General features: G+C 31.0%; 2 protein-coding genes across 3 annotated transcripts; one reads left to right on the top strand and one right to left on the bottom strand.

Moving 5' to 3' along the window:
- The first annotated feature begins 15 nt into the window (after positions 1–15).
- On the top strand, positions 16–18351 carry LOC130894636 (RRP12-like protein). Of its 2 annotated transcripts, none has more exons than XM_057801558.1 (18): positions 16–76; positions 913–1113; positions 1225–1538; positions 1611–1928; positions 1991–2236; positions 3657–3886; positions 4008–4284; positions 5340–5504; positions 7637–7891; positions 7990–8226; positions 8321–8626; positions 10698–11037; positions 12274–12431; positions 14004–14260; positions 14439–14596; positions 16272–16578; positions 16656–16805; positions 18202–18351. In XM_057801558.1, exons 2-18 carry the CDS (start codon positions 978–980, stop codon positions 18299–18301), a joined length of 3954 nt encoding a protein of 1317 aa, XP_057657541.1. In that variant the 5' UTR covers positions 16–76; positions 913–977; the 3' UTR covers positions 18302–18351. The 2 variants fall into 2 exon arrangements, with proteins under 2 accessions (XP_057657541.1, XP_057657542.1); XM_057801559.1 differs by having other exon boundaries at positions 23–159.
- LOC130894637 (ADP-ribosylation factor-like protein 8) lies at positions 18347–27798 on the bottom strand. Its single transcript, XM_057801560.1, has 4 exons — positions 27526–27798; positions 27181–27335; positions 25978–26139; positions 18347–24005 (listed from the first exon to the last, which is right to left on the bottom strand). The coding sequence occupies exons 1-4, from the start codon at positions 27646–27648 to the stop codon at positions 23885–23887; spliced, it is 561 nt and encodes a 186-aa protein (XP_057657543.1). The 5' UTR covers positions 27649–27798; the 3' UTR covers positions 18347–23884.

Genomic DNA, 27798 nt, shown 5'->3' with positions numbered 1-27798 from the left:
ATTTTTGACATTGACATATCTCGTATTATTTAAATACACGTGCTTATAGTGTGCATAACCTAAAATATGCTTTATGGTGGGTAGTTTGTTAAAACTAGTGAGATTATGAAAACTGTCAACAAATTTTTCCTTTTTTTCAATCCCCATTATTACTGTCCAGTAAGTTATTCACTTTTTACCAAGAAATAATCACCAGTTCCTTTTTTAACTATGCCCGGAAAGTTCTCGTGAAATATAAAAAGAAATAGAAAATAATAGAGCCCATTAATTAAAAATTAAGTTTCAAAAAAATAGTGGCGTTTATAATTGTTGAAGAATTAGAGAAGGGATATAATTGAAAAAATTCATTCAATACATTTGGCAACTAAATCACCACACGGCACAACAAATCTCGTATCTTCAAATAATTAAATCCAAATAATGTATCAACGTGGAATTACCATCCAGAAGAAATTTATCATATAAACAGCTTAGAATTGTAAACTTTGTATTAATGTGTATCAATACTAACTCCAGAAGAAACCAGTACTACAGTGTGATTAATGTGAAGAGTGAAAATGTGCAAGTATATGGTGATAATAAAATACACTTTTATTGCTGCACATAACCCAATACTAAACTACGAATCCTAATTATAAAACTACAAACTAAATTAATTGATTAAAATAAAACATTTTAATAACTAGAATAAAATATATAATAAGCTCATTGTTATCCCTAACTATATCCTGTATGCTTCTTATATTGAGGCATTATTCCTGGTCGTGAATCCTCCACCAATGCACATAACCAAAAAATGTTTTTTATATGTTGTGCTATCTGTAGGTACTCAGATTTTATTTTTAACTGTTAAAATAGTTTAATTGCTAGTATGAAACTAAAAATTAATAAGTTATTTCATTGATTTTACAGTATTACAACAAACTACAAGCAGTAATTTAATATAAAATTAAGAATAAAACCACGTTTGGATAGAAATGGGAAAATTTAGAAGTAAATTAAAAGGTCAGAGTAAGGGAAAAAGGTGGCCGAAAGGCCAGAGCTCAAGTTCAAACCCAGGAATCACAAAATATAGGGATATAGCCAAATCTCGCTTTTTCCAGGAAAATTTAGGTTAGGGTTTTTTATTTATATGTCTACTTTTACTTTATTAAATATATTAATATTTTACTTTTGTATCATATACTTCCCAGTTAACAATATTGGCCAAATTTTCTTTTTCAGGTCCCAGCAATTTGACATCAGATGCTTTAAGAAAACATGATGCAATACAATCATTTGTTCCCAAGGCTGAAGAACCTGCAAAAATGGAAGAAGATGCAGAGTCTTCTATTGGAACCCAATCTTCCTATATGACAATGAAATCATTTGCATCAGAATGGTCAAATTGCAGCAACATGTCTTTTAATAGGTTCTTGACTGTGTTCCGATCAGATTCTGCTTTACATAAGGAAATGTTGGCTATATTGGCAGGAATTACTGATGTTATCAAAGAGCAGGGTGGCACTGGGACATCTACAGAGTATTATTGTTGTCTTGTAAGCATATTTCTTACTCCATATTCACTCCAAATTCTTTTTTTGGCATAATTTTATTCTCATTTTATATAGATTACAACACTTAAAGAAGTATACAATGCAGAAGAAAAGAATGAGGATCAAATAACTGCTCTTTTGGCACTCTTAAATATGGGTATCAAAACAGTTCCAGATGGAGTTTTAAAGAAATATTTTGATGATATTACTCTAAAGATGTTGCATATCTTGAAAGACTATTCAGATGGTGATAATAATACAATAATGAAATCAATTTTTGGAATTCTGGGACATTTGTTAAAAATCCAAGAGTTAGCACTTTGGTATCACGGATATACAGTACAGATTTTCAATGCGTTGCTGAATCCTTTTTGTATACATACTAAACCTAAAGTGAGCGGAAATGGTGATACAAGTAGATATATTGTTTGCTAATTTTATTGAATATTTTCTAGTGGAGAAAAGCAGCTCAACGTGCTGTATCAATAATAATAACATCTGGCAATTGTTTAAAAGAAAATTCCTCTAATCCGGCTGCTGATAAAGCTGCAGAATTCTGTGAACAAACTCTTGACTCATGCATGGGTGGTACTTCAGGTACGGTTTTAGTTTCTTCAGTTCAAGCTGGACAAACTACTATTTTACATATTCTTGGATTGATGAAAGACATAATTTGCTATTTCTCTAAAAATCATATTAAGGTAAGAAACAATTTTAATTGTTGCTAGTTTTTCATGTAAAATATCTAAGTAAGTTTATCAATAAAAGTAGGTACTTCATTTATAACATATACAGTATTGGAGAGTATTTTACAATGTAAGAATATCAACGTGAAATATTGAACAAACCTAATTCCAGCTCTCCAGTGCAAATTTCTGTAAAATATAGTGGTAAATTATGATATGCTTCACTGTTCTAATGGATTCCCATTTCCCTATTTGATCCTAATTTGCTGCAGTTTGGTTATTAGTCAAATCAAACAGTCATAAATGATTTAACAAAAAAAAATTGTTAGTTTTTTCCATAATAAGGTAAATGCACCAGTTATTGACAGTGTTCCGATAATTGTCACCTAAAGTTGAATCTTCACCAAATGAGCCGTTTTCAATACAAAAATTTCAATTTCAATATATTTGGCAACGCCTTACCAGCTATAAAACAAATCAGCTGATAACTGCCTGTTCCAAAATGTGAAAAGTTTCGTTACCAGTTGAACGTGAAAATTTGAGAGATTAGTTAAGGTAATTGATTTAAATATTTTTTTTTATTCCATAATATATATGTTTGATTTATTTCATATTGTCGAGGATAAGGTTTAGTCAATAAAACATATGATCTGAAGTTGGCGTAGGTGTCAATGACTGTATCAAGTGATTATTACCATGTACCAATTATTTTCAAAGCTCATCTCTCGCTAAGAGTTCTAAAATGTTAATGGTTCCAGTTATTGACATGAGTGTCAATTATTGGCACATCAGGTGTCAGTTAATGGAAACTCATTTATTGCAGATGTAGTACCAAAAAAATATTCATATTCCAAAGAGTAGATAAATGAAGATCTAGAAGCTGTAGCAACTACGCTCGCCACGTTATACTCTGTGCCAAGAATTACCTTATGTATTACAAGTCAAATGAAAAGCTGCCTCTAGTATGTTGTACAGGACCAACTACACCTCTTACCTCTGAAGAAGAATATTTGGTAGAACAATGGATACTATCTTTGGCTCATCACCTTGTTCATAAAGATCAGTTATTAGATAGTGTACAAGTTTTACTGCAAATAAAGAAACGTCTGAATCCTTTCAGAAATTCTGGCCCGGGTAGACAATGGTTCAGTTCATTTCTGAAAAAGAACCCAAATGTCTAACAAAATTTTACTCACGAAAAAAGGCATCGAAAGAGAAAATTGGACAATGGTTTGAGTAAATAAGAGCTTATCTGGAATCTAAGGATCTATTAGATATAACTAATAATGTAATAAGTGTTTTCAATTGTGATGAAAGTGCGTTTCTCCTTCAGCTGGAGAGTGATAACACAAGTGACGAACACAATTGGATAAATTTAGACATTTACCAGTTTAATTGGTGCAATAGATTGATTCATAAATTTTATTTTTTTTAGAAATGTTGTGAATCTATATTAAAGCTAATGACACTCAATTATCCCATTGTTACATCTTGCGGTATGCAAGTACTCTATGCGTTATTTTCTGCTCAGAGAACTGTCGTTCCAGCAAAGTTAAATGCTCAGTTAATATCTGCTCTTTATGAATACCAACCGTCTATTTCTGATGTTCAACCTACACAAGCTTGGGTAACTGTAATGCAGCAAGCTCACGTACATTTATCAGAGTAAGTATCTATCTGATTTCTGATCTTAACTTTTGTTTTTTTTTTGTTAAAACCCTAATTTCTTTGCCCCTTAATTTGCTTTCCAGTCCTTTTGCTGTCCATTATTCATTTGAATTTTTAGTGTTGATGTTCCATTAGCAATGGCCGCATTGCCTAAGATATTTGATGTTCTAACTCATTTGTGGCTGTCTGAAAAAGCGCAAATAATGACAAGTGCCACTCACGCTTTGGAAATATTGTTAAAAGATGCCTTAATCAATGGATGTACTACCAAGGAATTAGTAGAACAACACAGATCTAAAATCGAAAAGTGCATACAAAGTATTCAGATCGGACTGAGTTATCAATATAATGCTAGCTGGCACCAAGTATTGCATGTTATCAGTGTTTTATTTGAGGTAAGTGTTATTTCAATGGAATAATTTGATCTAACATGATTATTAACTTTGTGGTGTTTATTTTTATAATTTTTTTATGGCAATAAAAAATATAGAATTACAAAAGCTTTCTCCCCAATTATCACTTATTTCTTGTAATATCTTATTTTCCTTTTACTTTTCCAGGTGTTGGATGAAAGTTTCATTCCCTTTTATATCCGTTTCTTTCACACCAGTTCATTTTTTTGTTCTATCTATTTATCTTTTGGTCTCCATTTTCGTTTTTAGTAGTGTTTCCAGTCTCGATTATTTTTCTCTTTTTTCTCTATTTTCATTTTTACTATATGTTTGTACCAATTCAGGTTTTTCTTGCTTATTTTTCCATTTTTGATTCTTATTTGTAACTTTTTCTTATAGCTCATCTTAAGCTTCATTAAAATTAACATTAAACTAAATTTTCTTGATGGCAATTTTTAACTTCTTAGTTTAATTTTAATATTTTAATTTAAAATATCTAGCCGGTTAAGCAAATGAAAAATGCGCTCGCGTCTGATGAAGGATTTTTACCTTGTTGTCATTGTTTTTCTCTTAAAATAGCCATACACTTAATCTTACATCAAGTTAAAAATTATTGAACCCTTAGTTTTATTTCAATTTAAATTTTTTGTTAATTATCTGCATGAACTCCAAGTACCAATCTAGTATATTTCAACTAGTAATTTAATTTATTAGTTTAATGGTAATTTTTAATTTTGGCTGCATAAACTAAGCTTAACTTTGCCTAGTTTTTCCTCAATTAATTGAGATAAAGAACATTTAAAAATAGAAGCAAATATATTAATACAAACGTGTTTTTGGATTGGTTAATTCATTTTAAGTATTTTTGAATTTATATAAATTGTGTATCACATCTCTTGTTATTATTTCTATTATGTTTCTTGGATTTCCTATATATAAAATAAACAAGGCTGGCATCTAATTATGTTAAATTTTAAAAAAATACTTATTATCAGATATATTTATTTGTGATATTACAAATATTATTCTATTGTTGAATAACTGAACATTTTTTTAAGGTTGCTGGTGGGAGTTGTAGCGAAATGCTGTTAGGACTACTAACAAATTTAGCAGAGTTACGAGATTCTTATAAGTTTAGTTACAACAATGAATTAGAACATGCTGTTGGGGCAGCTATTCGATCTATGGGTCCTGAAATAGTTTTAGACGTAATATCTCTAAAGGTACTACACATTTAATTATTTGTAATGGAAATAGTGAATTTAACAAGAATGACCATCGTGGAGTTACTTAATTATGATATTAATTTGATTTGTTGCCTTCTTTTTTATTTGGCTATTTAGGACTGCCTATAAACTTTAATTAATCTAAATATTCATCATATCAACACAAAATGAAACTAAGTTACATTGAATTAATAATGAACACTTACAAATTAGTCGAATAAGACATTAATATAACCTTATTTTTTCCAAAAAAATTTATTATTGATGAAAATACATGAATAAGCTATCATACCTCCAAATTGGAAATAAAAGAAAAAAAATCAGTAAAAGAGAATAAACCCTAATACCGCGTAGGCCCTCCTCTTCTTTTTGACACTGCATTCATGCCTCGTTTCAAGCTTGATATCAAATGTTCAACCAAAACTTGTGGTATATTCTCCCATTCTTCAATAGCGACCTCTATGAGTTGGTTCTGATTAGAATCAGGGAAGCTAGGACTTCGAATCCTCTTTTTCAGATAGTCCCATAGATGTTCTATAGGATTCATATCCTGACTGTTAGGTGGCTGCTCTAATAAGAGGAATTTTGACACAATGTAAGTCTAGTCACGTGGGGACGAGCGTTGTCGTGTATGAATAAAAAGTTAGGCTCACAAACTGAGTAAAAGACATTACATGTTTGACAATAATGTTGTGTAAGTAATATTAGGCATTCATAGATCTCGTACCTATAAAAACCAATTCCGTATGAGCATCAAAGGAAATTCCTTCCCAAAACTTTTTAGAGTTTTATAGTTGACACACCTTTCTCCTTTGCCAGACATGCTCACGTCCATCTGGACCGTTAAGGCTCTAACTCTAGTTTCATCTGAGAACAGAACCCGTTTCCAATCATTGATGGTCCAATTCCTATGTAGTCTTGCAAAATTTAATCTCTGAAATTTGTGTTCACTGGTAAGCAAGGGTTTTTTGCCTGGTCGTCTGTTGCTTAATCCCGCTTTACGTAAACGTCATCGTTTTCGCCCTTGTCTTGGTCTTTGATGGCACGAACCTGTTTCATTATGTCGCCTCGCTATGCGACTGATGTTGGAATGATGTCTTCCTAATAAACTAGCAACATATCGCATTGAATATCCTCCATTCAGGAGAGTCGATGCTTGTACTGCCTTCTCCATTTACAAATTTCTTTGGTAGTTCATTTTTTACTTGATATACTCCCAAATTAAATTCCAAACATGCTTGTAATAAAAAACAATTACAATCAACAGCTTATTTCTGACAGAAACTTTGTTTTAATCAGCACTTTCTAAGAAAATGTTAACACAGTTGTAGTCTTGAATGAGTACGAATTACTATCAAAACAAGATTATGTGATATAGTCAACTTTAAATAACAACTGTCACTGTAAAACAAAGGTCCATGGTCTATTGTCGTACAGTAAGTTATCAATAAATAAAGAATATTGAGAAAAATATGAGTGGTGCGTTAATTTTGTCCAGGGGCTTATATCCGCAATATGTATATGGTTATTTCGGTATTTTTCTTGTCTTTATTTCTGAAAAGGGACATCTTATAGATGAATATTTTAAGATCATAATCAACAATTTACAATCATTTTCAAACTAATTTCTGTTTTTTTTCTGCCAAATAAACTGCAGTTTGGCTACCAATTATTTCAATAACTCAGATGGATGACTATATCAGACATAACTGTCCACCATAAACTATAGTTTGTTTAGTAACTTGTTTTATGTAATCTTTTACTCTTGACCTGGCTTTGCTAAAAAACCAAATATATGAATTTTTGTTCACTTACATAGTTTCTGAAGTTAGGTACTCTGACATTGTCTACATATAAGTGAAATTAAAATGTTTCAACAGGCCAACAAAACCATCCGAGTACTGAAGCTGTTGGTTAAAGATCTGCTTAAAATTCTTACGCAACCAGTAGTTTATGTCCAGCTATATTTACTATTATTGCAGTAATTGAAAGTAGGCATCGTTATAATTACACAAACTTTATAGAAGATTCTTCCAATGAGATTAATTGCTTTATTTAACATCTATATATTCCTGTATAAGTAGATATTTGAGTACATAACCATTTCTAATTATTTGTTCCTATTTTAGAAACCGAACGGTGACTTAAACATAGATAGATCATGGTTACTCCCAGTACTTAAAGAAAACATTAGATTTTCAACATTAGATTATTTTGTGAAAGGTATTTTACCCCTAGCGCTTTTCTGTCATCGAAGATCTGCTCTTTTAGCACAGAACAATGATGGAATAGGAGCGCACAGCTCAGAATTGCTCTATTTGCAACTGTGGAATCTATTGCCATGCTTTTGTAACTGCCCAAGTGACATAAAAGATAATTTTAAAGTGAGTAGTAGCATTATATGAACTATTTTATTGATAACTGAGTTTATAACTAATTTTTTATTAAATCATATCAAGATATATTGAATTGATATTTTTAGACCATAGCTAAAGTTATGGGCACTGCAATTTCTGATAAAAAAGAACTTCGTTTGGCAGTTATGGCTGCTTTGAGAAAATTAATTTCCAGTGCCAAGAATTCAAATAATGAAGAGGATTTACAAGAGTTGAGCAGATTTGATAAAAATTATTTACCTATATTGTTCAATGTTTATACAACTAAACCCATTGGTACTGATGAAGAAGGTCAAAGATTAGCAGCTTTAGAAACAATAAAAGTGAGTGCAGTCGGTACAACAATGGATTAGATTTCTTGTGTTTCTCACTCATCAATTATCAATTTTATTTATTGTGTCGAAATTTATTTTTTAGTTATATTTATCCATCGCAAGATCTGAACTTACCCAACAACTATTTGTGAACGCAATACATCGTCTTAATAGTAGTTCAGATGAACCGGAAGATCATTTTATTAAAGAATCAATATTAGACCTTATTCGTGCGTTGGTGCCTTATCAAAATGCTTCAAATATCGAAATATTATACCAACAATGCATTAAAAACTTACCAGAAATAAAAAATAACAAAGAACAGAAAAAGGCTTATAGGTTATTAGAAGAGATATGTGGCAGCGATTCAGAAGGATGCAACGTATTTATTAAAAATAACAGAAAAGAGGTGAGATATTTTCATTAAACTACAGGTTTTATAGACTGAAGTAAAAATATTTTAAAAATTAGTAATATATCGTCGTTGTTCTGGCAATTGTTTTGTAGTATAACAATTTGAAGGTTTAGATTAAATTAGGCAAAGCTGTAGATAAACTCATAGGCATTACTACTATTAAAAAACATCTACATCTCGGACTTTGTGAGTTTTGTCACTCTCTACATTGGCTGATTTCAAATGGAGTGATGTGAATATATGAAATTCCTTGCAAATTGCTAAACTGTAAATAAAAAATATTCATTTTAAGGTTCATCATTTGTTAGTTCAAATAAATCCAAAATATCCTGTGTTATTGCAAGTAAAGAGAGAAATGTACCCCCTACCTGTCTCCAGTTTATCTCAATACAAGTGCTAGTGAGAGATTCACTAAAACTGTACCATTTCAATTTGAAAGCTGGCTGATAATTTAAGCTTTAGTTTAAAATTTTAATCTTTATAATTTATAAATTTATTATTGTCAACATTAATAAGAATTTCGAGAACATGTTCAATTCTCTTCTTCTTCTTCATCATTATCGTCGTCATCGTCCTGCTGTTGCAAAATTTCAAGTTCCTCTTCATTACCGTCTTCAACGATATTTGTCTCCAAGTGATTCATGATTTGTCTATTACACTGGTAGCAAGCTAATGAGCACTGTAACCTCGCCTCTACATCATGCAGTTACAAAATATTGTATTAAGTAATTAGGAAAAATAGTCATGATAGGTTCAAGGAATTCGTTACGCATTGTCCAACCCCATTCTTGGTGTTCTAAATCATGCCCTAGCTAAGTTTGAATTTGATAATAAACGTGATTGAAATGTTGTTGAGCTGCTCCACTCGTTGGTGGAATATATGATAACTACCCAGGTTCATTTGACTTTGTTGACTTGATTTATAGTGCATAACGTAGAAGATCGATACCCTAATAATGCAAACCACTCTCAAATAATCTCTGAACCGGACAATTTTTTTCCTCAAATGCTGCAGTAAGCTCAGTTTGAAGGTTTAGAATAAATTAGCAACGCTGCAGATAAAAAACCATCCACATGTAGGACTTTGTGAGTTTTGTCAGTCTAAAGATTAGCTAAATTTAAATTGAGTGGTGTGATTATATGAAATTGCTAAAAACTGTAAAGAAGTCTTATTGCAAATAAAAAGAAAAATGCACCCCTTACTTGTTTCCGGTTTATCTAAATATTCCAGATCCAGTAATATTCCATAATTTTAAGATAGAAGAAATTTTTGAAAGCTCGAATTTATTGAAACAGTTTTAATATTTATCATTTATTTAAATTCAGTCAAGTACACTGGTTTTAATATACATTATATAAGAGTATTGTGATTATTTTAATGGCGAATTCAAAGCAAATTCGTTGATTTTTTCAATAGCCTTTCAATCAGTTTAACAACACATGCTTGTCATACCTATCAAATAACGAGATGAATGTTTCTTATACGACTGATTATTTGAACTTTTCAAAAAAATTAATTTTAATGATCTATCATATTTGGTTTAATTCATAATGGAGTTTTTATGGCCAGAATTATTCTTTAGTAAAGCTTGGTTTTCCAAGGTACCAAAATTATAATTAACATTAAACTAAATTTTCTTGGTGGTAACTTTTTGTTTTATGCTGGATAATTAAAAATAACCTAACCAATAGAAATTCCTTGTATGGGTTCTTTTTGTCATACAAAGTGGAAAGTTTCTGACCCTGTCTACCAGTGTTCCATTGTCCAGTTTTAAAAATAAAACACCAAGGATATTGTAAACAATACAATACCACCGATACTAACTGTCCTGACGTATTGTGTGCTCATCCTCACAAAATTAAGAAGTTAAAACTTGGTGAACTCTTAGTTTAATTTCAATTTAAGTTTATTGTTAATTTTCTGCATGAAATACAAGTATCATTTCAGTGTCTTTCAACTAATAATTCAACTTATTAATTTAATGTTAATTCTTAATTTTGGCTGCATAAACCAAGCATAAGTGTCGTTGATTTTACATCAGTAATTGTCTCTAATATATTCCAGGTTCAACGTGTCCTAATGAAATCTCTGAATTCTGCTGCAGTTTCCAGTAAAGGAGCTAGATTGCGATGTTTGAATTACCTTGTTAAAGCACAACCACAGTTAGATCATGAAAGCAAGTTGATAAAATCAATTATACCAGAGGCTGTGCTTTGTTGCAAAGATATCAATGAAAAATGCAGAGCTACAGCTTACGAAGTTTTAAATACAATAGGAAATACTTTATTAGAACATGATAAAATGCAAGAATTTTTAACATTAATTATAGCGGGTTTAGCTGGTTCTCCTCGGCTTATTAGTTGTACTATACTAGCACTAGCTTCTGTGCTTCATAATTTTTCTGGTAGGTTGGTTATATGCATATGTATAAAAAATTAAATTTTCAAAATGTCTCCCGTACCGGAGGACTATATCGCGAATGTTTTGGGTGGACTTTCTCTGTCTAAGAAATTTTTTTGACTGAAACACTATAAGTATCATTTTAAAGCATTTGGACATAAAAATTTGACAGTTATTAAAAGGTAACAGTAATTAATACATTAACAGTAAATAATAAATTGACTTACTTAGGTGTATATGCGAACAATTTGTGTCCAGTAAAATGTGTCACGTAATTTTTAAAGAAATATGATCTATTACATTAAATTATATATAAATAAATCAGTTGGTTTACTCAAATATTTTACAATATCTATTGAAAACGAGAAATCGTTTAGCCATGCCTATCCGTCGAGAGCAAAAAGAAAATAGTAAAAATGATACAAGGGGGTGAAACTTTTATACAAGTGTTAAACCAAAACCACACATCTTCCAGCATTATTGAAAATAAAGAAGTACATCCAGTAATTCCGACAATAAATGTTTCTGGTATTTGAAAATTAGAATAAAAGTTTAGTTATTGCTGTTAATTGATTTTTTATTTCTAATTATTTCAAACGGGATTGGAGAATTTAAAAGTACTGTAAAGTACAGGGGTATCGTAAAGTGCCATTTTCCAGACTCAAATTAGTACTGTTAAGTCGATTTTATAGTACAGTCCATGCTTCACTGAAATTTCTGCATACCAAATCAACTTTTCTTTTTTTAGATTGACTCATTTTACAAATGCCTACAAATAAATAATTTAATTATTACAATAAAATAAAACCAATGTCTTAAGATTTTACCTACAAAAAGTCCACTTTTTCAATTTATTATTATATTTGCAAAATAACAAATATTAGTTTCAAAAGAAATGACGAGTAAATGACTAGTGCCTGTCGTCCCTGTCCTCCCCCGAAGAATGAGAGTAGTACACTATCAATTCTATGTAATAAGCCAACCATCCACTTTATGAGAGTACATATGTTGCATACATTAAAGTAGGGATATGGTACAGCTGTTCAAATTATAATACTACCTATTATTTATATATTTCATTATTTATATGTAAATTACGCAAACAAATACTGTCGATTTCAATAAAATCGCATATAAGAGATTAAAAAAATTACATGCAGAATTTTTCAACGGGCCGGATCCGGGTTTTGTTCACCCCTGTTCTATAAAATATCCATATATAAATATAATTTCATTGTAGGTACTTTAGGAATGGAAAACATTAAAATTATTTTAGACAATATTTGTACGTTAATGGAATCTCCTACAAGGGAAATAGTAGCGTCTTGTTTAAGTTTCATTAAAGTCTACAATACAACTTTACCTAGTCCCATAGTAGCATCTTCTTTAGAAAGAGAGGTAAGACAATGTAATAATTTCACTAAATTCAATCAGTTTTATACATAATCGTAGGAAAACATTTTCTCGGTTGTTTGTTACCATCTTGTTTCATACATTCATACCACTTGCTTTCACTTGATTGCTGATATCAGTTGCAGAATAAACAATGAATTTTCTATTTTGCCTAATTGCATTGATTTGGCTTCTCACACAGTAGATCTCTATTTTTATTTGCATTCGCGACAATTTAGAAGTTTTTCAAAACTTTCAATAAGAAAACTAATAGTGCATTGATTGAATAAATAATTATTTGTTGATATGAGTTTCTCATCATATACCACTTGTGGTAATATTAATATTTTTCAAAATTACATTATCTTAGCTTATGACGCAAATGAAAATAAAAACAACAAAAGACAAATCTTTATACACACATTACCACTATACTCCGGTAGAACGTAATCGATTAGTTCAGTTTATTTTAATTTATCGCAATATTCTATTGAAGTACTGTTGTGACATAACAATTTCCTACTTAAAATTATTTAATATATAATATTAATATAATTATATATTTAGCAATAATTTTATAACCTTAATATGAGTTTTTTGTCGGGACTACCCGTTGACCACACATCTCTTACCGTTGGCTCTACACCCTCTATCTCGAAAAGAGTTCAAAGTGTAAAAAAATGTTAAATACAAAAGTTGTAGAGAATTGAATTCTCTACAATATCGATGATAAATACAAATAGCGTGAAACCCACAGAAAACCAGATATTTGGAAGAAATGTAAAAAAAATCGATTTTTGTGACCTTTGACCCATGACCATCCAACTATTTATGGATTGTGATATCAGTTTTAGTTTGATAAAATACATTGGCCTAAGATGACTAAACTACTCTTGCAAGATCTACTCGACAGACAGACGTGACTCATGAACACTGAGTTTGCCTGCAGACGCCCATAACGTCAATTTATCGGACTTTCTTTGGAGTAGTACAAGCCTGTGGAATCAGCCACCAAGGCAGGTTTTTCCCGAGTACCACAACCTACAGAAGTTTTTAGATCAATATCCACAGGCACCTCCACGCGGCAAGCACCACTCGAACTATTACACTCTTCTGTTTGCTTTTTACATAAAAAGAATATTCTATTGTAATTTACACTTGATCTCCAATTCTGTTTAATGAATTTTTACCCCAAACTACTCTAAGTAACGTTCACCTCATAATGTGATTCTTTAATATTAATTGTTTTAAAATTAAGTTACCTTGTCAGATTACTACAGTAAAAGGGAATCTAATTGCAATATTATCCTCCTTTCAACTGTACTTTTATTTGGTTATTTTCAATTACCATGTACCGGTCCTCCCTTTTAACATTTTTTATAAGCCACCTATTTAAATTACATTCTTCTTTCCCTGTTATTAGATATATTTTGGCTTCAAATCTCTTGATTTTTTTATTTGGGGCTATTGAATAAATATATGTGGGCATATTAGGTATTTTTATTGTAATTACAAGCATTATAATTTATTCCTTGGAAAGATAATCCTTTCTTTCAGTAATTTACATTTTTGTTTCAGATGAAAGGTTTAACAAGTATGACTGAAGACTGCAGCCGACATTTCAGACTTAAAATTCGCGATATCCTTGATAGATTAGTTAGAAAATTCGGTGCAGATTCATTAACACGTTTTGTACCGCCAACTAATACAGTCATGTACAAAAGATTGAGAAATTTACGTAAATTAAACGCAAGAAAAAAGAGAAGGAAGGAAACTGAAAGAGATGAAGAGGATAGTGAGGATGAAGAGTTTACGGTTAAAGCTAAGCCAAAGAGGTAAATTAAATTATTCTGTTTCATGGTGACACGGTGAGAAAATATATTCCACTAGATCCAACATCATAAAGACAGTACAAATATTATTTTAAGTTATTTTTAATATTTGTAACAGTACAGGAATTTGCTAAAATTTTAGTGTGCTGTACTTTTTAAATACAATTCTAAATGTTTCTAGTGTTGAAGACATTTTGGCAGACTCAGATTCAGAATTTGAAGATATGGAAACAGATGAACTAAAAAGTAAAGGTAAAAAACAACCCAAAACATGGATCGAAGAAGATCCCGAGAGTATTGTCGATTTTACTGATCCTAACGTCTCTAGTAAGATAACTGGTAAGTATCAAATGAAAATTCGGAGTATTTTGGGCTTATTTAATAAATAGAATCAATATTTTTAAGTAAAAGATTCATCAGAAGATGCTCCATCGGATTGATGTCAGGGCTGTTAGCTGGAGAAATCCAAGCAATTATTTGGCTGTTAGCCTTGAATTTCGATCTCTTCGGGGTGAATTTGAATTATTTTTGTGATTTGCAGTGGTGCATTCTCTTGCATGAAAAGAAAATTTTCTAATAAGTCAACAATGAATCTGGGAGCAATAAGATGACATTTCTCAATGATCTTCATGTCTCTGTAGACCTGTATTTTTACTGATCTACCACTATCGCATACCTTAGTTTGTATGTATCCCACTCCTTTTAAAAAGTCTAGAATTTGGGATGGCTGGATACTGTGGATAGAGGTTTCGTCCTCTGTGCAACAAAATCTGCACGCCACATTATCGACTAAGTTTAGCGTCTCCAGGTGTTTGTTGAGGCGACAGTGCCCCGATAGAACTCTTGTTAGTATTCGTAGATTGTTCTTACTTAGGTTGATACTTTCAGCAGATTTACTCTGGTTATAGTCCCCTAGAAGAGTATTTGCCTGTCTCAGCCCTGTAGGTTGTCCACTAAAATGTTTTGCTCCTATCTACCTTATTTTCCAGTGCTTTTTGCATTGTTTTGTAGTTGATACTACAGAAGGGTTCTGGTCTCATGAAGGGCTTGTCTGCATCCGCTTTAACGAGCTTATTTCATTTTCCTTCGCTCCGGCGTGTCCCGAAATCCATTGTAGAGTAACTTTATTTTTCTTAACTAGCTCGCTTAATTTTTCTAGGCAATCCCAAACAAGTTTCAATTTTATGATATTGGAGCTTAGAGGTCTAATGGCTGCTTGACTATCGGTGATAATGATGATCTCCTGTTTCCGATAGTTCCTCTCTAGATTGAACTGAACACATTTTTTGATTGCATAGATTTTTGCATGAAAAATGCTTGGTGTGTTGCCCAGGCTTTCAGAGTTTTTGGCTCTGAGCCTGTACACTCCTATTTCAGTTCAGTCTGCTGTTTTAGATCCGTCCGTATACCATTTAATGGCATTTCTGTTCATTTCTTGTATGGTGTTTTGATTCTACTTGCTTTCAAAGATTTTTCTTAAAGCTAAACTTTTTCGAAGCAACGTGCTGAGACATGTCCCAGGGCTGGTCATTATTTAGGAATGGGTTTTCTTTGGTGATTCTGTTTCTGAATATTCTAAGTGATGTTTTCTCTGCCACGCTTCCCAGTACATGTGGGAGATTTAGAATCACTTCTAGTACAGCTGTTGTGCATACCTTTAATTTTAGTTGTATGTATGATTGCTAACCTTTAGTTTGCTCTTATATTGGGGCACATCATCGTGCAATATCTGGAATCCTCTCAACATTATATTTGACAATTGGTGATTTTCTGAACCCAAACTGTAGTGATGCTCTTAGGTTAATAGAGACTGTTTAGGCATTAAAATGATGTCGATGTCGTCTCCTTATTTCTTGTTAATTTGACAGATTTCTTTTTTATTCTTTTTACACAAAAAATGTACTAGGAAACAGTCATTTGTAACTGACTGATCTATATGTAAGAGTATATTATCATCTATTCGAATTGTTGAAAATTTAAAATTATACACTAGTAATTTTAATGTTTCTTCCAGCTACTAAACCAGTGGATAAACAACAATCAGTAGTAGAGAAGAAAAAGTCTGATAAAGATAGAGGTTTTAAAACTGCTCCCGATGGCAGACTTATAATAAAAGATGACTCATCTTCTGATAGTGATGATGATAATAAACTCAAGTTTTCTGACGACTCTGAGAGTGAAGACGATTCGCAAAGCAAAGCTGAAACTGTATTATTAACAGACCGTAAGAGGAAAAGAACTGGTTCCAGTGTAAAAAGTGGATATAGTTCGAGTTCTCAACCTCCCATGAAATACAGAACTGGTGGTGTTGGTATACATAGGTAAGTTATATGTAAATATGATATGAGTTACTTTTAATTTCTATCATAAATCTTACTGATTTAAAAATGTATTGCAGATCTTTAGGAAGTACCTCTTCAGTTAAAAGTGGTTATAGTACACCAGGATCTGAATTTAAGTCCAAAAAGGCTGCAGGTGACGTTAAAAGGAAAGGAAAAATGGACCCTTATGCATATTTACCCTTAAAACGTACCACACTTAACAAAAGGTAGATATTTTCTTTTGAGTTTTGTTAGTTAATCGGGGTGTTTAAAAAGACATCTATAAGATCGTGACAGGCGACGAATTCTGAATCGTACACTAATTTTTGGCCTATGAGTGATCCTTTTTTTAAATTTTCAACCAAAATCTCCTTATTGATAGAAAATCCTCTCTTTGCTGTCACACTCCTATGAGAAACGATTAGAAGTTATAACAACTTTTTTATTACAACTACTGTTTTCGATAATTTCCATCAAAAAATCATCTACTCTAATACACACACACCTCTAATAGTTTTTAATCTTATTTAGAGTGATCTGATTCGTCAGAACAATATCTCTAAAATCTCCGTCTGTTTCTTCCAATGTAGTTGCGTTGCATCTGTTTGCACTAAAAAAAATGTCAAATGCTACAGACATGAGTTGCACGGATTATTCTGGATTGTTACCAGTCTTATTAGGATTGAGGAAACTTATTGCGTTAGTTAATTTGAATGCTAAGGGACATTTTTCTAAAAGTTTGGGAAACGTATACATCTAACAGTTTCTACAAGCCTTTCGAAAGATCAACATGTCCTTATCTTTGCCCCAATGCATTTTTTCAGAGCCGCTCTTGTAGCATACCCTAAATTGATATCTTACACTTTTTTGAGGTTGCAGTATAAACCATTGGCATCTTTTCTGAGAATGTCTATTTTAAAATAGTTCTTTGAAAAATTTCGCCTGCAACGAACCGCCTCACTAAGTTATTTAGAACTGAAATCAGGTCTTCATAAAGAAATGGGGGAAATCACTTTTTTTAAGGAATGACTCTAGTTATTCAGATAAGGACTGAAAGAATGCTATATCAGCGAATAATAGTTTGTTTTATACGGTTTTCACACTTTTTAAAACACCAGCATTTGTTGGCCAGAAGTATTCAAAACCAATCTCAAGACGAATCATTCTCTAGCAAGACAAAGTTTTTGAAGTCCTTGTTTGATGCGTTCAAATCACATGTTTTGGAGATACCTCAATAGGAATGGAAAAAATACTTCGACAATTGGTTCAAACGTATGCAAAAGTGTATTGAGCTTAAAGGAGAATATTTTGAAAAACAGTTATTTGTCTATCTCAAAACTTAAGTAACAACCCTCGTGTAATGAAAACTTGCATTTTTATTTGTCATTACAAAAAATTCAGTAAAGACCAAATTCTAAACGTTCTATTTACTGTAACTACACCAAAATCACAATTACACTGTCTGACACGCGTTTTCATCACAAATATCAAAAGGTAATTCATTTATATCGGCCTTTCTCGATACGATAACATATAGTGTAATAGTGAGTAGGTTCTGTTTGAATATCACCAATTGATTAATAAATTTTAATTTATTAATGGTCATGAACTCTTCTTTTGCAGAAAAAAGCACAAGGTTGCTGGACAATTTAAACACATCATCAATGCGGCAAAATTAGGAGCTCTAAAGGGTGCAAAAGCAAAACGAAACAAAAATAAATAATATTTATATCTGGAACAATTAATATAAATAGAAATAAAATATTGATCGTTTTTCAATGTTTTTATTTATAAAAAGACAATTATTAATGTCTATAGTACAATTCTGCACAAAAATTCCACAATTGAAGAAATTAAAAATAAAAATCGATATTATGGGTTGACAAAAAGTTGCTTATTAAATTGTTGAATAAAACACAATATCAATTTTACACGGGAGTTTATTAAAAAATTGTTTTTAACTTCCACAATATATTTTTTTATATTTGAAATTATCAAATTTCTAATCGGTAATCCAAAATTAGTGGAAAACTATGAAAATAATCAATATATTGTAAATATAAAAAAATCTCACTAGATAACTCAGCATAATATTAATAACATACACATAATATAGAAATAAACATATTTTAAACGCTACACTAAAAAATTTATTGATAGGATCTAAAATTCTGAATTTTCGAGACTAACAAGCAATAAATATATTACAGTAGTGTTTCCACTTTCATCCAATATAAAACCAGCAACATATAATACAATGAGTACCAAAAATATAATAAAATCCTAATTACCCAATGCATAGTATTGAAAAAATTATATTTCTTCCATTAGACAAATATAATTTTAAAATACATGTGTATGAAATGAAATTTTGCAAAATGGTTGTATTTCATAACCAACTGGTCATAAAAAATCAAAAGGCAGCAATTATTCATTAAAAATAATCAAAGTATAAATGTGCACAAAACCACCTATTTTATAGACGTTTTACTCAGATCAGAAAAGTTAAAGTTAATTTTATATTAATTATTTCGTATTGATGAAGCACTGTTTTTAAAATTTATTTTATACTTGTTAATTCCTAACCATTGAGCTGGTTTTGTATTAACTGTACCTTTTTTACACATTCAAGTTATAAATTGTTTTATTTGTGGTGAGATTTTGTACGCATTTTTTTATTTCGAAATATAAGGTTTGCAACTAAGTACTTTCGCTTTTTACTGATAGAGAGTCTTGCTTAAGGATCGTCATAAAACTGTTCCATTGTTTGCGAAGACAATACATATATTGCACACAACAATTGAAAAACACTTAAAATGTCTTGGGCTAGTTAAGAAGCTTGATATTTAGGTACTTCACGAATTGAAAGAAATTCATTTAACACACGCAATATGCACGAAATGAAACCGACCCTTTTTTGATAAGAATCAACACTGGTGATGAAAATTGAGTCTTGTGCAGTAACATAGTTCGAAAAAGATCATGGAACAAATACGATTAACCAGCACAAACCACATCGAAAGCTGAAAAAGAACAAAAGATCTCATGCTTTCAGTTTGGTGGGATTACAAGGAACCAAACGATCAATTCTGATGTTTACTGTCAACAATTAATGAAACTGGTTAAAACAATTAAATAAAAACGGCCAGAATTGTCAAATTGGAACGTTTTAATGTTCCACTATGATAATGCAAGGCCTCAGACATCTTTGGCAACTCGTGGGAAACTATTGGAGCTTAGCTGGGAAGGTATGCCATATCCCCTATACAGCCCTGATCTGGCACCATTTGATTACAAGTTTGCCAAGTTCTTTGAATGATCAAACTTTCACAAATGACGATGACCTTCAATCGCAACTGGTTCAGTTTTATGCTGATAAGGACCAGAAATGTTATTAGCGCGGGATCATGAAGCTGAAAGAAAGATGGCCAAAAATTCATTGATTTGTTAAAAAAAGTATTTTATTCTATACTATAAAATTGAAATTGCTTTGTTACCAACCCAATATATTTTTCAACTTTTAATTTTTGTTTCTTTAATATTTTTTCTAGAATTGATTGAAGAATTATCATTTCACTGATTTTATAAAATTTTACGTAACATTACAATTCTAAGGTGTCAGATTTTTATTTTTTGCATTTACTTATCAAAATTTAATTATGTATATTTGTGATTAATATCTTGAATATATGCAAGTTTGACACCTATTTTGAAACAAAAAAATAAATGACAATTTATTACTTGTTCCGAGGTAACATGTAGTATGAATAACCCTGAAATAACCAATAATAAAAATTGAAATTGCCAGTTTTCTGTGATGGAGATGAAATTATTAGTCAAAGTTCACATCCCTAGATGCCGCCAATTTGTTTAAAATTAATAACATTGTCGGAAATCTTTTGAATATAGGCGATCTATGGCACAAGTAGCACAACTCTAAGCCAAAATTATTTGAATATATTGTCCAAGGAAGATTATACATTTTTGGAACCCTTTGCACTTTTTATTATATTTAACTTACATTCTACAATCATCAGCATAATGAATATCCTAAAAGTGTTTAGTGAATAGTTCTTGCTCTCTAAAAAAATTTCTCCAATAACTAATGGGATAAATTTATTTTCATTATGACTACTTCTCGAATCCCTTTAAATATTTTTTTACACATCATTTCGTCTGTCTGTCATACAGTGTGTCTAAACAAGCCAAACCTGGTTCGTATATACTGGGTGTTACTTTATTTTTGTTAATGAAATTACTTAATACATTGCTAGCACATATTTGGGAGACAGAATTTTATTGAATTTTTTTTATACACTACAGAAGACAAAAAAGTTTAAAATCCTGCAGTATATGCATTTACCATTTAAAAAAAGACTTTCTCAGCTAATTTATCCAAATAAATGTACATTTTGGAAGCTACACTAAAACAATTGGCTACGAAGATCTAGTAGTAGTGTCTCTACTTTAACCCATATAAAACCATTAAATAGTAACAAAAAGTACAAAGAATACGATGAAACCTAACTTCAAAATAGCGTTGTATTCATAAAATGATATTCTTTTTATGAGGCAATAAGAATCGTACCCTTGATAAGACTGTTATTTAATATTATTTGCAATCTGATCATGATTTATTGATTTACGTTAAATGTATAAATATGATTCTCCACTTTAACCCATCAACTGCAAGCATTACTCATATGTATCGCTGAAGAATGAATTTAAAATACGGCAGCAGCGCGATATTGCTATGAAGGAATGTAATCAGCAGCAGTCAGTCCACAGAACATACCCTTGTTATGTTGTGTGGGTCAGTCTATCGTTGAATGTCAAAAAAAAGCATAGAGACGCGTGTTTACAAAGTAGTGCATTGAGTTTTAGAAAGGAACTGTTAAGCCTAACCTTAAAGTTTAAAGTGACAAAAAATGGACTTTCTATTACTGTGTTACAATTTTATTTAGTTTTAGTATTAAATTGAAATATATTGTAAAATAGTCAGCCCTGCATTTTGTCCTTAGATTTTTAGAAAATAATACATTATTTTTTGTATATAGTGTCCTAAAAACATATTACATTACACAAAATATTGAAAATTTCTTAAATCTTATATTTCTTTCTTATACACATAGATTGACTTTGGAAGAAGCAATTCAGTTAGCCTATGATGATATTGATATTCAGGAAATTTATATTGAACCGCCCGATTCAAATCTTTTGATGGACGAAGAGGAAGGTGGTGAATTATTGGATAAATTTAGCACAAAATTATTACCAAGGCTGAGTTAGTGCTTGCATCTACCGTAATTGAATTACCTTTCCATTTTTAACGTTCAATCGCCGCTTTTAAATTTTGAAATTTTTTTGAAAAATCCTTTTTTAATTTAGAGCAAATGGAAAGAAACGACTCCAAGAAAGCAAACTATACCAAACCAAAGATGGTGCTAAACCGTGGAAACTTTTTAAGTAAAAAAGCAACTATATGTTAGATTAATTGACCCAAACTGGAAATATATGTTTCCTCGGGATGTTTAATAATTGTTAATAGGTTGTTAGGAGAAATTATTCTTAGAGAGAATGTATTTTTGTTTTGGTTTTTCATTCAACTATACTGGTCCACTGATCAATTCGAACTGGTCCAAGATCTTTTCACATCAAAAACCAAAACTGATCAAAGTCAACATATTTTACATTCTTTAACTGGTTTAAGTTGTTTTTATCCTATTATGTGTATACAAAAACAGTATAAGTATTATATATACTATCTCATTAGTGTGATTTTGTGTAGGAATTTATGAAAAGGCCGAACACAATATGACAAAACCTAAAGATAGTTTTATGGAAAAAATATTGATTTGACTACGCAAATAGGTACTTTTTATCAACAATTATTTGAAATCTATTAAGGTAAAATTCGTAAAATTTACCTATGGTCTTGTTTTGTGCTTTCTAAGTAACTTTAACTGAAAAAAAGCAACATCAAAAATATATTTGATATACATTAGCATGACATTTATAAGCTATTTAACACAGCTGATTGAATTTAAAACAAGAATGGTGTCATTAAAGATTTTTAAAAAAGGTGTATTAGTTACTGGAACTAGTTTATCAATAAATACATTTTCAAAATTTTCAATTAAATCTTAATAATTGCAATTTGAAAAAAATATTTGCTACCTGTATATAAATTGTTTAATTTAACAATAAATAACAGAATCCAATCGAAATTTCTTCTTCCAATATAAGAGCCAAATCATATTAGACCATTTTCAACAATAAATATCCTCTTGGCTTCGATGAGCCAATGAATTTTTGAACATATTAAAATTAATTTGACTAATTATAATTGAAACAAAAACAAGACAAACAATATGACCTGAGAAGAATAGTGAGAAAACTAAGATAAAGAACAAAGGAATTACAAAGGTGACATAATAAGAATAAATAAAAGTAGAATAAACAATAATACACAAATAATTGGTGTGGACAGATCAAGAAAATAAAGTCAGAAGAGCAAGAGAAATTATAGAGGTTAGTAATACTATAAAAACAATAAGGGTTAGACCAAGAAAGAAATGGTTAGACCAAATAAAATAAGATTACAAAAGACAGTTAATAACATCAAATGTCATATTTCTTAGAATTCGTAACTTTTTTATGCGTTCTTGTATCATATTGTAGTTCTCAAAATAAGGTAAAGAAAAAATATTAACTGTTTACTTATCAAAAAAAAATTCATTATATGAAAGTTTAATCAAATAATTATTTGTTCAAGGCTCGGTTTTGTAATCTGCAGAATATTATCTCAAATATTACATTATAATTTTTTTGTCCATAATCTAAGCAAAAAAAATTGATTTTCATGTTAATTATTTATCATGAACTGCAATTTTCAGTTATAGAAGCTTAAATAGTATATTGTGCTGTTAGTAAGGAAAATAGAATATTTCATAATAGCATGAAATATCAGGTTTCCACACCTGTTTCACACAGTATACTTGCTTGAAGACTTACATAAAACAGTTGATAGTTACAAAATCCACAAATTACTGTTATTCCGTGGAGTGAAATATCAAGTACTTTTTGTATGTTGTCAGAAAACTAATTTTATATATAGAATGTCCAATATTTCACCATACTTGTTCAAATAAAATAATCACGCTTTTAAAATTTCAATATCACTGTATGAAACAACAATATAATCTCCAAGGACCAAGAGTAATTGTAAATATGTTTACTTTGTTCAAGAAGGATGTTTCTTAAAATTTAGCACTTTTTATAATATATACTACAATTCTATAAATAATTAACGCATACCAGATTTAGAGTGTGCAATGAGCCATTGTAGTGTGATGTCAATGTTGTCTTTTTCTTTGCAAGATATTGAATAGCAGCAGATTTCTCTATCTTGAATGGCCGAAAGATTCCTACAATAAAAAATATAACATTGGAATCAAGTAATTTCTATAATAGTAGAGCATCGATTATCCCGACTAATTGATGCATGTCAATATCCGGATAATAGAAAATCTGGAAAACTGAGTTGGACTTAAATTTAGCACTGTAATATGAATAATATACTATAACTCAACTCTTTTATAAATATATACACAGTAAACAGCAAATGGAATTTACAAAACACCTTTAATTATGGAAATTACAGCACTGTATGTTTAAGGATACTGACAAAGGAAATCACTCAGCTTGAGGCTCTAGCCACTTCATAGCCTTTTCCAAACAGGTAGACACCTCATAGTGGGTTGAGACATCATTTTCTATTTCAGTTTCTTATCCATCCTCCTCTTCCTCTCCTGATTATCGTTCTTTACCTACTGCACAATTTCTTCATCAGAAATAATCTGACAACCAGGATTGTCGACGTCGCAATTTAATCGTTTATATTGGCATTGTCACACTCTTAAAAACCCGGTGCTTTTTTGATGATTTCTCTTATTTCATCAGGATACTTACTACTTTCTTGTGGTTCTTAAGGATCATATGGACCAGTATCCCAATTTTCTGGGGAAACTCGTGGTTTAGGACCTAACCATCAACACAGATTCTTCACCATTTTCCATATCTACAAGCAGCATTTGCAGAAATTGCTTTATGTAGAATTGTTTAAATGTTTCTATCACACTCTGGTCCATTGGTTGTAAGACTGACGTCACATCGAACTTGCCATCATGTGAGCTCAAAACTTCTGATGGGCGAGTTGGTGCATTATCTATGAGTAAGAGCACTTTACGGGTTGAACCTGTTTTTTGTTGATATTTTTTCACACGTGGGAACGTTCTCACACCAGTCACCAAAAATATGTTTTCATCCTGGATTTTTTTGTTTGCAGAAGCCTGTGAATACCAGTAGAGATAGCGCAAACAATGTGGGCTTTGCTGACTTTGTGGGTACAAGGCACTGCAGTTTCCCTTTTGGAAACAAGATACTTGGTTGGTATCTTTTACCAGTTTAGACCTGTTTTGTCCTCATTGTAAATGTTCTTGGTTTCAAAACCACCAGCTTTGCAAAATTCATTAAATGTCTTGTTAAAATTTTCGGCAGATACTACATCAGTTGACAGTCTCTCACTTTGTATGTCAAGCTCCCAGCCAGTTGTAGCTTTGAAATTAGGATCACCATTAATCATTTGGTTTATTTGCAATGTTTTTTCATTGGTCTATTAATTGGTTGTCCGTGACTTCTATAAACCAAGTATTCATTGCTAAATCCGGCTTCTCATTCTCAGCTGATATCATTGATTTTCATTCTGTACTCCCATTTTCACTGTCTAATTTGAAAGCATGGTCTTTGATAGTTTTATGCTGCTTTTTAATGTCCAAAATTGTACTGCTGCGCTAAACCAGTCTCACTTATACCATGATCTAGCTCTTACAATATTTCAAGTTTTTCTGCAATTGACAAAGCTACACGTTTACATTAAGTCGACATCACTTACAACAATAACTGAATTTATCAGCAAAACCGGTACAATATGTAATCATAAAAACACAATCACAAATATCACAACTTAACCAGCAAACCAGCAAAGATTTCCGACTGAAAAAATGACGATCTTTTGTTTTCACATGAGGGATTATGGGCCCTCCAAGTGGCTAAATCCTGATATGCAATGAGCGCTACACGCGGTGAAATGAAAGATAGAACTTACCATAACTTTTATGTAACATTCTTCCATAATTTACAGGATTTAAGCATTTTATATCGCCAAAACACCCTAAATCATGACCAAACAAGTTTGAAAATAAAAATTTTCAATTAATTATGCCATTATGCTGTGAAGAATTGAGAAGAATTATTATTAAAGAGAATGGAATAAATTTTAGCATTATGAATCTCGCAATTCATAATCCTAAAAATCATTAAGGTAAAAAAGATACTTACATTCTTTCAATTAGGCCATTTTCATCTAATGCTTGTGGCTTGTCTCTTTTATTACCTAACACTAATACAGGAATGCCAGCTAGCTGTGGTTTATCTAATAAACTGTGAAGCTCATTTCTGGAAGCCTCAATTTTATCAGGATCTGCAGCATCCACCATGTACCTAAAGCAAATAGTATGATTAATTTTACAATAACAACATGATGATTCACTAAAAGTGTTTCCCAATTTTTTTGTGCCATTCCCCAACCGAGCCCTGCTAAAATTCTTATGCCTTCCTTTGTAACATATACATAATTTTCAATATTAAAAAATTGAATTGTTCAATTAGGTAACTTAAATGAGAGGTTTTAGGAAGAAAGCACTAGGAAATTATTAACAAAACACAGTAAGTAAATTTTCAAAACATATAACGAAAAGTTAAAATTGAAAATAATTTTAAGATGTAAATTAAAAGCAACATCTTCCTTTCACCTCTTCAATTCCTTGAAAAATTATAAGATTAATTAAAAAAAAAGCCCAAATTAATATGAAATCTCGTCTAAATACACCCATGGCTGTCAAGAAAAGAAATTCTTCTCAGATTCAGTTGGTGTCAGTCAGTTGACCTGTGATCTTTGAGACTAATCTTGGCTTATAGCGCCACTTGTTTGACTCATCTGCTTCAGAGTCACTTGGTGCCCCTGTGAGCTTCTTTTGTTGCTAGGTATCATTGGAAGACAGATTCTTTATGAGTCGCCTCCACTTACCTTCTTCATGAATTGAAGTTTTTTGATATAAATGCGAACAGCTGTGTTGTTTAGAGAGATTTTAGAGCGAAGCCTGTTGTCTTCCACAGGGAGGTTAACTTAATGGCGTCAAAAACCCCGTTGATATTTTGGTATCAAAATTATTTAAGAATCTGTTTTTTTTTCCTTTCAATTGGGCGAAATCTAGTATTGCATAGCTCAGATCATAAGGGTTAAACTCTTGTCGAGTTCATTTTCGAATTATCCCCCTTTAAAATAAAATTGCCCCCTATGGATTGTAGGCTCCATGTTGGGAAGCCTTGCTTGATAACTTTAGCTTCATATTATGAATGTATGAAAAACTTTTAATTTCATTTGTGATATTTATTAGCAAAGCAACTGCTAACTGATTGATAATAAGTATGAGTCATACAAGTGAAAAAGATACTTTAGAATATTTTAATAAAAAAACTTACACAATGGCGTTAACTCCTCTACAGTATCGTTCCCACATTGATCTGAATCTTGGTTGACCTCCAATGTCCCAAACTTTGATTGTGACATTGCCTTTTGTAATTTTTCTCATATTGAATCCTACAGTTGGAATCATATCTTCGCTAAACTGCCCAGACTGTAAACACATTTTTTAATTGTTTCTTTATGTAAAATATCTTATCAATTTTTGAACAAAAAAAGTATACTTATATTTGAGTTTTAGATGTAAATGTAAAATAAATATATGCGGCATATATGAAAAAATCAATATTTGATATTTACAATGTTTTTTCATTAAACTAAAACTTCACCAAGTATGTACTTACCGCTATCACATTAACAAAAGTTGTTTTTCCTGAATACTGCAGCCCGACTAATGTTAGTTCCATTTCTTCCTTCCAAAAAAGACTTTTGAACCAGTCTAATATTCTGTTCATTAAAGCCAACATCTTGAATAGTTACTCTGAATTTACGTGTATTTAACAACTATTTAAGAATTTATTTTAAACTTGATAAATAAAAATCGAAAACGTAAATTGACACCCTGTCGAAATGTCAAGACAAGTCTGTCAAACCTATTATCACTGTCATAACATTCG

The sequence above is a fragment of the Diorhabda carinulata genome, chromosome 5, assembly GCF_026250575.1.
Source record: "Diorhabda carinulata isolate Delta chromosome 5, icDioCari1.1, whole genome shotgun sequence".
Taxonomy (NCBI): Eukaryota; Metazoa; Arthropoda; class Insecta; order Coleoptera; family Chrysomelidae; genus Diorhabda; species Diorhabda carinulata.
The sequence above is the reverse complement of the archived record's forward strand: the minus strand, read 5'-3'. Positions and strand labels throughout refer to the sequence as shown.

Bases quoted from the DNA above. Each gene is read 5' to 3' on its own strand.
- LOC130894636 (XM_057801558.1), top strand. From the start codon at position 978: ATGGGAAAATTTAGAAGTAAATTAAAAGGTCAGAGTAAGGGAAAAAGG. The intron at 2,237-3,656 runs GTAAGAAACAAT...TATTTTTTTTAG, and splicing joins TCTCTAAAAATCATATTAAG to AAATGTTGTGAATCTATATT. The intron at 16,806-18,201 runs GTAGATATTTTC...CTTCTTTTGCAG, and splicing joins CGTACCACACTTAACAAAAG to AAAAAAGCACAAGGTTGCTG.
- LOC130894637 (XM_057801560.1), bottom strand. From the start codon at position 27,648: ATGTTGGCTTTAATGAACAGAATATTAGACTGGTTCAAAAGTCTTTTT. The intron at 26,140-27,180 runs GTAAGTTTTTTT...TATTTGCTTTAG, and splicing joins AGAGGAGTTAACGCCATTGT to GTACATGGTGGATGCTGCAG. The intron at 24,006-25,977 runs GTAAGTATCTTT...TTTTTATTGTAG, and splicing joins AATGGCCTAATTGAAAGAAT to GAATCTTTCGGCCATTCAAG.